General features: G+C 45.6%; 1 protein-coding gene across 2 annotated transcripts; it reads left to right on the top strand.

Moving 5' to 3' along the window:
- The first annotated feature begins 36 nt into the window (after positions 1-36).
- Positions 37-10,871, top strand: IKBKB (inhibitor of nuclear factor kappa B kinase subunit beta). Of its 2 annotated transcripts, XM_066206241.1 has the most exons (21): positions 37-151; positions 224-318; positions 1,033-1,150; positions 1,871-1,940; positions 2,358-2,446; positions 2,912-3,001; positions 3,388-3,512; positions 3,842-3,949; positions 4,260-4,389; positions 4,832-5,026; positions 5,279-5,393; positions 5,748-5,871; positions 6,125-6,276; positions 6,390-6,451; positions 6,868-6,977; positions 7,235-7,284; positions 7,771-7,870; positions 8,057-8,204; positions 8,408-8,535; positions 9,254-9,344; positions 9,867-10,871. In XM_066206241.1, the coding sequence occupies exons 1-21, from the start codon at positions 47-49 to the stop codon at positions 9,933-9,935; spliced, it is 2,274 nt and encodes a 757-aa protein (XP_066062338.1). In that variant the 5' UTR covers positions 37-46; the 3' UTR covers positions 9,936-10,871. The 2 variants fall into 2 exon arrangements, with proteins under 2 accessions (XP_066062338.1, XP_066062339.1); XM_066206242.1 differs by lacking the exons at positions 9,254-9,344; positions 9,867-10,871 and having other exon boundaries at positions 8,317-8,488.
- The last annotated feature ends 14 nt before the right edge of the window (positions 10,872-10,885 follow it).

The following is a 10,885-nucleotide window of genomic DNA, read 5'->3' as shown; positions in this document are numbered from 1 at the left end:
GCCGGAGCCGGAAGCGCAGGTCCCGCGGAGCGGAGCCGGGCCCGCCATGAGTCGCCCGCCCGCGCTGCAGGCGCTGACCTGCGGGCCCTGGGAGATGCGGGAGCGCCTCGGCACCGGCGGCTTCGGCAACGTCATCCGTTGGCACAACAAGGTAGGAGGCGGCCGGGCCCGCGGCGCCCCGACTCGGGACCCGCGCTTAGCCCAGCCCTTGCCGCGTCCGCAGGAAACCGGCGAGCAGGTGGCCATCAAGCAGTGCCGGCAGGAGCTGAGCCCGCGCAACCGCGACCGCTGGGCGCTGGAAATACAGATCATGAAGAGGTGAGGCGGGGAGGCGGCGGCGCCGGGCCGAGCCCGGTGCCCGCTTGCGGCCGGGCCGGGCGGAGGGCTCGCTGCGCGGTGTGGCGGCAGTGCCCCGGGACGCTTGGCCAAGACGGCCCTGGAGCGCGGATCTGACGGGTGCGCTGAGGGAAACGGGGGGGAGAGGCTTTCGGCCGCCGGCCGCCGAGGATTTCTCTTCCGGGAGGTGCCCAGTCGGCTGCGGCGGCAAGTGCGTGGCAGTTCACGCGTAGGAAAGCTTCGCCTTGTGCTGCGTGAGACTCTTGGGTCTCACACTGCCGTCTTCGGCTCGTCTGCCGTGCCCTCAGCGCTACAACAACGCTGCTACCTAGAGCCGCCGCTTTGCCTGACTTAACGTCTGTGCTGCCGCAGTCCCTTGGGGTGTTGGATTAACATTTTCGGCTGCAGCAGTCTCATTGCAGTTTGGGTCTTTTCTGGACGGTAGCAACAGACTCCCTTGCACTCCTGTACAGATCTGTAATGCATACATGTTGAAGAAACACACTGTCTTCCGTATGAAGTGCCAGGAGTTAAAATGAGTCTAGATCCGTGAAAGATGGAAACTTTTAGAATTCACTAACTCAATTTCTAAAAGCATTTGTGACCATGTTGGGCTTTGTGTGATGACCGTGAGCACATGAAAGTGTATAGCAGTTTCAGAACATCGTGTATACTTGCCTAATTTTTGTTCTACAGACTGAACCATCCCAATGTGGTGGCTGCCCGCGATGTCCCTGAAGGGATGCAGAAGCTCGCACCAAATGACTTGCCATTGTTGGCCATGGAGTACTGCCAAGGTGGAGACCTCCGCAAGGTGGGGTCCCTAGGATGGTAACCTAGGAATGGATCACCTTCTGATCTGATCCTGGATTTTCTACTGAAGTTTTCCCTTCAAACCTTTGCTTTCATACCCTGATGTTTCCTATTTCTAGTCATGGCATCAACAAGTGTTGGTGGCTTGGTCCTTGGTGTTATGTTCAGCTTTTGAAGAATTAAGTGCTTTGTATTTTTTTAGGTGCAAGTGACACTGTGAGGAGTTTGCACACAGAGAATGAGGGCAAGTGTAGGGGACGTGCAACAGTATTTGAGTATGGCCAAGACCACTGTAGGGTAGGTGCATCTGTAGGCTGTACCCTTCCTGAAAGGGATGAACTCTTGTCTGTCACAGGAAGAGATAACACATGGTAGTTCTAATTCTAAGGCTTTTCTGACCTTTGCTATAATCTGCCCATAGCTAAAACACAGACCTTAGGCCTCAGATTGGAGTTGATACTGTCAGGCAAAGAGGGATGGAACAAATAGAAGGATGAAAACGGGATGACAGTGACTGCTTTCATCTTCTTTCCCATGCAATTAAACCAAGGCACAAAGCTGTAATTGCTGCTACCGCAGGTCACAGTCCATAGAGTTTTGTGCTTCTGGAGAATTTAATTGCTGTTGCTGAAACTTCTTGCATCCCTGAGAATTTGTGGAACTCTGGAGTTCACTCGGGATAGAGAAGGGAAAGACTACATTCTGTGTTCCTTACTTGCAGTACCTGAACCAGCTGGAGAATTGCTGTGGCTTGCGGGAGGAAGCTATTCTTATCTTGTTATCTGACATTGGTAAGTGGTGGCAGTACCTTCAGTTGTCTGAACTATGGAAACCCTTTTAGTCCTGAGTCCACTCTCCAAATATACAGTAGTGACCTTAGTGACTCCATTTCAGACTGACCTTTTATGATCTTGATCATCTACCAAAAGTTTTGGGAGCCTGGGGAGGTTCTTGCCTACTGGAAGCTAGCCAGCATTACTACAGTTTACAGGAAGGATGTGAGGGAACATCCAGAGAGAGAACTCAATTTGTGTCCAGAGTTCTGTGGTGCTGACTTTACCCCTTACACTCAGTGTTTCATTGTATGTTTGATTGTGCAAGGTCTGATGTGAAAGCCATGCTTATTACTAGATAGAATAGATGAATCCTTACTGAGCTCATGCTAGGTACTGTTATTTAGCTCTAACAACTGGCTTTTTCTGTCTCAGCTTCTGCTCTCAGATACCTTCATGAGAACAGGATCATCCATAGGGACTTGAAGCCAGAGAACATTGTGCTGCAGCAAGGAGAGCAAAGGGTAAGCAGGAAGCAGTCGTCTCGACCTGCACAGACAAGTAAACTTACAAGGAACCTGCATGTGCTTCATGCAGTTACATGGTCCCTCTACAAGAGCACTCAGCCCAGGATAACACCTGTCTCAGGTCACTGTCACATAGTATTCTGTGTGCAGCTGAGGTGAGACGTTGTATTAGACGTCTGTTAACACCTGACATTTTGACTTTCAACTATTAAGGAAAGAAGCAGACTATACTGATTGACCAAAGATCGGAAGGAGCTAGACGCGTAACTGCTAAGTGTGCTACAACACCTTCAAATTCATTGTGGTTTTAGAAATCTACAGTAGCCTCCCATTTCTGCTTCTATCTCTTCACTGGCACCTTTCCTGCATAACTTTGAAGAGCCGAACCTTTTCTTTCTGCTGTATGATGTGCTTTTAACAGGACTTCAGTCTGGCATTCTTATTCTCTGTTTTGTGTTTCAGTTAATACACAAAATCATTGACCTCGGTTATGCTAAGGAGTTGGATCAGGGGAGCCTATGCACATCCTTTGTTGGGACTCTGCAGTACTTGGTAAGAAAGGAATTCAGCTAGAAGAGCAGCTACTGCTTTCTAGTGGGATAGAATTAACTGTTACCAAGCTTTGGGCTGGGATTAGGTACTTGCACGGTATGGGGTGTGTTTGTGGTGCTGAAGCTAGCAAAGGTGACTGCTTTTTTGCTGAGACTGGGTTTTGCTGAGACTGGGTTTTGTGCTACCTGCATCTGTTATAAATAAGCAGGAGTGCCAGTAACCTATGCTACTCACTCCAGGAGGGTCTTAAAGCATGTGAGAGGCAGCGTTCAGTAATGTCTTTAATTATTTGTACAAATGTTAATGAGATGTTAAGGGACAGAGAAAGCTAAGAGCTTTCTGGCCAAAGCCATCTGGCTTTGTCTCATGCGTGTAAACTGTATCAGGCCCCAGAGCTGCTGGAACAGCAGAAGTATACGGTGACAGTGGATTACTGGAGCTTTGGCACGCTTGCCTTTGAGTGCATTACAGGCTTCCGACCATTCCTACCCAACTGGCAGCCAGTGCAATGGTGAGTGAACAGTGGCTGGGTGATAAGTGGGCATGATGTGACTTTCCTGTTTACAGGAAGCAGAAGTGTGGTCCCTTGATTCTGAGGATAATATCCCTATGTTTCTTGCCCTTTTGGAAAGTGACCCCTTTCACAGGGGCTTGACTCACCTGAGCAAGTTCAGCATTCCTGAGACTTGCTCTATGGGATAAGGGCTGACTCCCGCAGGGCAGGTAACAGAAACCAAAGTGGCATCTGTATTATATGTCAAGAGTAGCTTTTAAGAGCCTACTAGCATGCAGGCTGGGAAAGGCGGGCAATTTTTTCACCATTGTACTCGCTTACATTAGGCATACTAAAGTGCGTCAGAAGAGTGAGCTGGATATTGTTGTTTCAGAAGACTTATCCGGAGAAGTCAAGTTTTCTAGCAGTTTGCCCCGCCCCAACAATCTAAACAGGTGAGTACTAAAAATTGCTGTGCTGAGATAAACTGATTCTTCTGCAAAAGGACCAAGTTTGTGTTATATGCCTTACTGTGTTAATCTGTGAATACATTGAGTGCGTGACACAGGCAGTACTACTGTCGCGTGTCAGACTTGTGTAGTCTTGGTTTCTGCCTTCTAAACACTGTGTTTGTGATGGGGAGAGGTGGAGTGCTGGAGGGAGAAGGAGGGGGGCAGTTTTGTCAGTCGTCCCACACAGAACAGGCCATATCGTTACTGCAAATGCACTTTTACCTTTTCCGATCTCCTGGTTTTTGTTGCTCAGTGTTTTGTCTGGGAGGCTGGAGAAATGGCTGCAGCTCATGTTAATGTGGCACCCACGCCAGAGAGGTACAGATCCTACCTATGGACCCAATGGGTGTTTCAAAGCATTGGATGACATTTTGAACTTGAAGGTAAGCAATATGTCTGTATTACCCTAAAAAGTTTTCCAGAGAGCAGTTTCCTGAGCCTATGAATCATAGACTAAGGAGGAAGAGTGAGGCAGAAACTCATAGAACTGTCTCCTGACCGTTAGTGACAGGTGCTTTCCTCTTGCTTCTTTGAGGACAAATACTCCCTGAGCTTATTGGGAGTAGTGAATAGCTTCTGTGCATGCTTGGTTCCATATTCTGATAGAGGATTCTACAGGTATTTAACTGCCATGTGGCCTCTCTTCCACTTGATGGAGGACAAGAACTTTGCCATAATGTTAGGAAGTAGCTGTAAAGTGACTTCTTGATTCTGCCAAGTGCTTTGAACAGTTTCTTGGTGGTCATTTTTTCAGTCCCTCAATCTCTGCTCTAACATGACCAATGTATCTTCAGCCTTTCTCATGCCATGCTACTCTTCTGGTAGTTGCTTCACGTTTTGAACATGGTTACGGGAACTGTGCACACCTACCCTGTGACAGAGGAAGAGACTCTGCAGAGTGTGAAGGCCAGGATTCAGTCAGATACAGGAATTCCAGAACAGGACCAGGAACTACTGCAGGAAGCAGGACTTGAATTGTTTTCTCAGAAGTTGGTCACTAAACATACAGCTGATGGCAAGGTGAGTCTCAGCACTCCCCTTCTTAAGTTTGAGTGAATCAGAAGTCACTGCACTCGCTTTGGGATCACAGCACTCCCTGCTGTTGTGGCATGCTTTTGTCATGGTAACCTCACAGACCTAACAGCCACTGTAGCGTAGGCAGCCTGTTGCCTTTGGTGCTCTGTGTTTGGTTGAGGAGGACTCTTCTGTTTGTGGTGTTGCCAAGGCTTGCTCTTCCCAAGAAAACCTGGTTGGGTCTTTTGTCTTCTGCAGGTGAATGATACTGCAGCAGCAGACACAGACCTTCTCTTCCTCTTTGATAACAAGAAAGTTTCCTATGAGGCTCAGGTGGCCTTGCGTCCTCATCCAGAAAGTGTTGACTGCATCCGTAAGGACTCCTCTGGCATGAATATGAAGGGCAGGGCGGGGTCAGTGTTGAGAGGGGCGTCTGTGTTTTGTGGTCTGTATCGTGCACAAAGAGTAGAGGGAGCTTTTGCGTATTGGGACTGAAGAAGCAGTAAAATGGACTGTCATTCATTCAGTTTATCAGAAAAACTAAAAAAGGGAGGTGTTTGATTTTGACATGCTAGGGGAGCTGCACAGGGGTTATCCAGCTCTAGGCTTTGCAGGCAGTAACATGCCCCTCAAAGGAGCAATGTTTTGGTCTGTTTTGTGATAACACAGTATTCCTGCTTCACGTTGTTATGTACATTTTCCTTTCTCCCACCTCCTCTGTTTTCAGTTCAGGATCCAAAGAAGAATCTCCACTTTTTCCAGTTGCGGAAAGTGTGGGGTCAGATCTGGCACACGATCCGGATGCTGAAAGAGGACTGTAATCGGCTTCAGCAGGGGCAGCGAGCAGCCATGTACGGTGGCCGTTTCTCCACAATACTTATCTCTGTCTTTGTGCGCTGGTGGAAGGGAAGACAGAAATGGGACCCTATTGGAATGGGGAAGCCCGTGGTTGGAGCTGTATGCAATTCATGAAGAGTGGAGAATTAGCCCTTTGGCACAACTGCATTTGTCCTCACCGCTATCTCAAGTATCTGTTTTGGATGTAAATGAAAGCCTGGTGGATTTCTACTTTCAGAGGCTAATAGGACCTTCTTGTCCTTGCAGGATGAATCTGTTGCGTTACAATAGTACCCTCTCGAAGATGAAGAATTCTATGGCCTCCCTTTCTCAGCAGCTGAAAGCAAAGCTGGACTTCTTTAAAACAAGCATCCAAATTGACCTGGAAAAGTATAAAGAGCAGATTGAGTTTGGAATTAGTGAGTATAGCATCTGGCAAATGGGTCTTTTCATGACTCTTATCCTCACAAAAACACCTGCCTCCTTCTCTGTGAACCTGAGAAAGCCAGTCACTCTTCTTTGATTCCTCTAGCTTCTGAGAAGCTGCTGTTTGCCTGGAAAGAGATGGAGCAAGCTGTGGAACTTTGTGGGCGGGTATGTTTCTAAATCTAACTGCTAATCATAAAGAGGTTTGTTTTTGTTCTCTCTCCCCTCCTCCCCCTTTAGCTTCATTGTCCCTGCCTTAAATAGAAGCCCCTTGTATCTGCACTGATGTCAGATTTCACATTGCCTTGGTTTGTGTGGCACAATTTTTGTCCATTATTAGTACTACATGAAGCTCATTCTGTTGTAAGGCTTAGGGGGAAAAGGGATATCTTGGCGAAGCCCCAGAAACATCTTGGAATTTCCTTGAATTGAAACGACTCATTTGTCTTTGGCCAGGGCTGCTGTTTGCATCTTGTTGGTTTGTTTGGAAATAAGAATGAGAAAGGAAGAACCAGTGTGAGTGTGAGTGGTAGTGTCTCTAGGTATGAGATTGTTCTGTTGCTTATGTTCTACCCTGCTTTCAGGAAGATGATGTGGAGCAGTTAGTGAAGAGGATGATGGCCCTGCAGACAGACATCGTGGACCTGCAGAGAAGCCCGCTAGGTCGTAAACAAGGAGGAACACTGGAGGATTTGTGAGTTGAACTACCTTGAGCTTCAGATGCAGGAGTGTTTCTGGCTAAGCTTACTCACTGGAGGACAGTGAAAGGGCTGTTTCTTCCACCCAAATTGTGGGGGACTGGGAGCACTTTAACACTAAAGATGTTTTTTGACTCATCTGTCATTGTTCTGAAATGGCAGACAGGTTTAGAAAAGATTTGAGTTCTCAAACTATTTGTTCCATGTTTTGGTTCTTTGGAAATCCTTTTCTTTCCTGTTTTTTTTCTTCTAGAGAAGAACAAGCCAGAGAGCTGTACCGAAGACTCAGAGAGAAGCCAAGAGGTAAAAGACGCTTTAGCTCAAGGTCAGCTTGCTTTGTGTGTAACTTTGGAGATGTAGTAACGATCATTGAGAAAACTATCTGACTTGTAGGCCTGCCCAGACACTAGCAGCACTTGGGCTCTCCTGGATTGCCTTTTCTCGAGAGGGAAGTCAGGGAGTCAGTTTCACACTGGGCCAGCCTTCCTTTCTTGGTGCTTTGTGAGCTCTTCTCAGAGCAGGCTGTTGCCACAAGCAACAAACAACCTTTCTGGGTAGAAAGGATGAAAGACACGACTGTTCCTTTGATACAGTCCCAACTCTCCTTTTCAAGTTCTTTAAATTCTGAAGAAGGTGGCTAAAATTCAGTGTAATTCATCCCACTCAAACTCGCATATCCTGAACTTTGGCTGTTTCAGGATTAAAGCAGTAGTGGAAATGAGCCGCTAAGAATCTTCTCACTCTGTCCTATAAACCGACCTTTCTGTGTAATATTGGCTCTCATTCCAGATCAGAGGACAGGCGGTGACAGCCAGGAAATAGTACGACTGCTTCTACAGGCAATCCAGACCTTTGAAAAAAAAGTTCGAGTCATTTATGCTCAGCTCAGGTGAGCTTTGTACATTTTATTCAGAGTTGAGAGAAGGTATTTTCTCTTCCAGCAAGAGAAGGTTTAAAACTCATTGCATATGGCTATTGAGATCTTGCAGTGTTAACAGAAAATAATTAACTTCAGAACTGTTCTCCTACTGCAGTGGCCCATGTGTGATCTGATTAGTTTTTATTTTTTTAATAGTAAAACTGTAGTTTGCAAACAGAAGGCATTGGAATTGTTCCCCAGAGTAGAGAAAGTGATGAATCTGATGAGCGAAGATGAGGAAACAGTTGTTAGGCTTCAGGAGAAACGACAGAAAGAACTGTGGAACTTGCTGAAAATTGCTTGTGTAAGTAAAATAAGAACTCCCCTTTAACCTGAGAATATGGTTTGTAGCACAGGCTACTGAAACAATAGTAAATTGAGTGTATCCTATGGTTCTTTTCTTTATTTTGAATCAGTATTAAAGCCAAGTTCCAGGTTGCCTCATATTCCCGGCTGCTGAAAACTAGTGGGAACAATTGCACTCTGAATATTCTGTGTTTTCTTCAGAGTAAAGTGCGTGGTCCTGTTACTGGCAGTCCAGAGAGCATGAACACATCCCGTCTTGGTAGCTCAGGTCAACTGCTGCTGCAAGTCCCTTCTGGAACATTCAATTTATCAGAATCTGTAAGAAAAAGGTGAGGCAAAGTCTGGAGTTCTTCGGCTGCTAATGCCACCACTACAAAGCTAGGCTTCCTGCTTTGTGAAATAATGGCACACAGGGTTTCTCATATTTTACACTTTGTGTTCAGCTTGCATTGTCAGCAGCCTTAGTTTACTTGGTAGTTAAGACTTCCTGGGGCTTTCAGATCTTCCATATGAAAATTGGGTATCATGTATGGCTTCACTTCCCCCAGCCTCAGTAACAAAAGTGGTTTTTTGGTTTTCTTCCTCTAATCTGAGATGGTTGGGCTCACTTGGAAGTACACTGCCAGCAAGAACTGTTGAAGTATTGTCATGTAAGGTCACAGTAGCTGAGCTGTGTCATTGAGACTGCTGCATGCGTAGTTCCGGCTTGCTTAAATGAACTGGGTTACCACTTGGAATGAAAGACCTTGGTTTGTTTTTTTTGCCTGTTGCCCCATCCTTAAGTTTATAGGCTTCTCAGCTTTTCCTCTAGCAACAGTGGTTCCACCTAGTAAGAACCCAGTTCCATCTTGGAATACATTTCCTTTCCCCCATTTAGTAAATCAGGGGCTGCCACCAACTTTTCAAGTTGCAGTATGAATTACAAGCCTATGACCTGACTAACTTCAGTGTTGTGCAGCGTATCTGCCAGAAGTATTTCTTGATGACAGAGGCAGCATCTCTTTAAACTGCCACAGAAATTAATAGTGTAATAATTGCCCCTTTCAGTGAGGAGCTGCTGCTGAAATCTCGGGAACTTTGTAGCCAACTAGAAAATGTGATGCATGACACAATGAAGGATCAAGAGCAGAGTTTCTTGGTAATGTATTCACTCTTCTGTAAATGGACTAAGGAAGTGCCTGGCTTCGAAGTTCTGAATGTGCAACTAACCACTAACACAGCTAAATGAAATCTGCATTTTACTCGTGGCCAAGGGGGAGAGTAGGAGATGCACAGAGATAGGAAGCACCGGTTCCCTCATAATCTGCCGCCTGACTTACTCTGCTTGCCAAAACTGGGAGCCACATGCTGGGAACTTGCTGCGCTAAACAGTAAAGGATGGGGCAAAGCACTTGGCTGTTGTACAAAACTACTGCAAAACTGCACACAAATTTGGGATGAGCGGGTGTCAGGGATCCTTAATTTAACAATGCAGAATATTGAAGAGAGAGTAAAATACTGGAGAGTGCAAGTAGGTTGTTTCCTTGACAGCAGTCACGTGGCTCATCAGGAAATTGACCAACTTGTTCACAGTAAATTTTTTATAACTCTTAACACACTTTACCTTTATTTTAGAAAAAGCTCAACTGTAACCTAGTGTTGAATTTCATTTATTCTTTAGGCTCTAGACTGGAGCTGGCTGCAGCTTCAGGTAGAAGAAACAAACAATCCAGAACAAACCCAGATGTAGAATCGCTCTGGTTGCCTCTGAAGCCATGCTACTTCGGGAAGCCAACTGTGAAAAGCTGCTGCCTCTGAGAAGGGATTATCAACTGCCTTCTACTGTCACCAACTGCTTATGTGATACATATGGCTTAGCTTTTAGTATCCACTTCTCAGACACTTTTTCACAAAGATACATTAGGGAATGCCTGTTCTAACTGCTTGGAGAATGTTCTTAATTGTGCCTTAAGACAGCAGATCTCTGTCCTGATATGTCTTCCCTTGGGCATCGCCTGTGGCTGTTTTGCTGCATTTTAGGCTTTCTAATGAACAATGGACAAGGTATACCCAGTCACTGGCAGATGTCACCTTCCTAATGAACTGTGAACTTAATTTCTTAACTTTGCTGATTTGCACTTTTTTTCTTCAAGTGTAATGGTTGTACTTACCTAATACTTGTTTCCTGTATGGGAACGAAATTATCTAAAACATGTAAACTTTTGGTTTGCTCTTTTTGATGCGCTCAATAACACTATAATGGAAAAAGCTGCTTTCACTGTGCAGGTCTCTAAAACGTGAGAGGTGTAAGAATGTTAGCCTAGAAACCAAAGAAGGAAATCTTCAGTGTACAGGTATCGTGTAACAAAGCATTTGCAGATTATCTACTAACCATGCTTAAGGTCGCATGAAAAGATGAAAAAAAGACCAAAAAACCCAGCTGGATGGAACCTTGGTGAGAGTCAACACACACCAACCTTGTGTTCTGACTGTGACCAATTTATTTCATTCTGTTCTAACCCCAAATTTCCACTACAACACAGAGACCTCCTTTTATAAAAGGCTGTGAAGTATAGGACATGCAAAATGCAATACAATAATGGGGAGAGGTTGGATTTTCTTTTGGTTTTTTTGGAACAGATTTAAAATACAGGAAACTGAAATGTGGCACAAACATCACAACTTCCATGCATGCCTTCA

The sequence above is a fragment of the Chamaea fasciata genome, unplaced genomic scaffold (assembly GCF_029207755.1).
Source record: "Chamaea fasciata isolate MVZ Bird 193981 ecotype frontalis unplaced genomic scaffold, bChaFas1.0.hap1 SCAF_30, whole genome shotgun sequence".
NCBI lineage: Eukaryota > Metazoa > Chordata > Aves > Passeriformes > Sylviidae > Chamaea > Chamaea fasciata.
The sequence above is the reverse complement of the archived record's forward strand: the minus strand, read 5'-3'. Positions and strand labels throughout refer to the sequence as shown.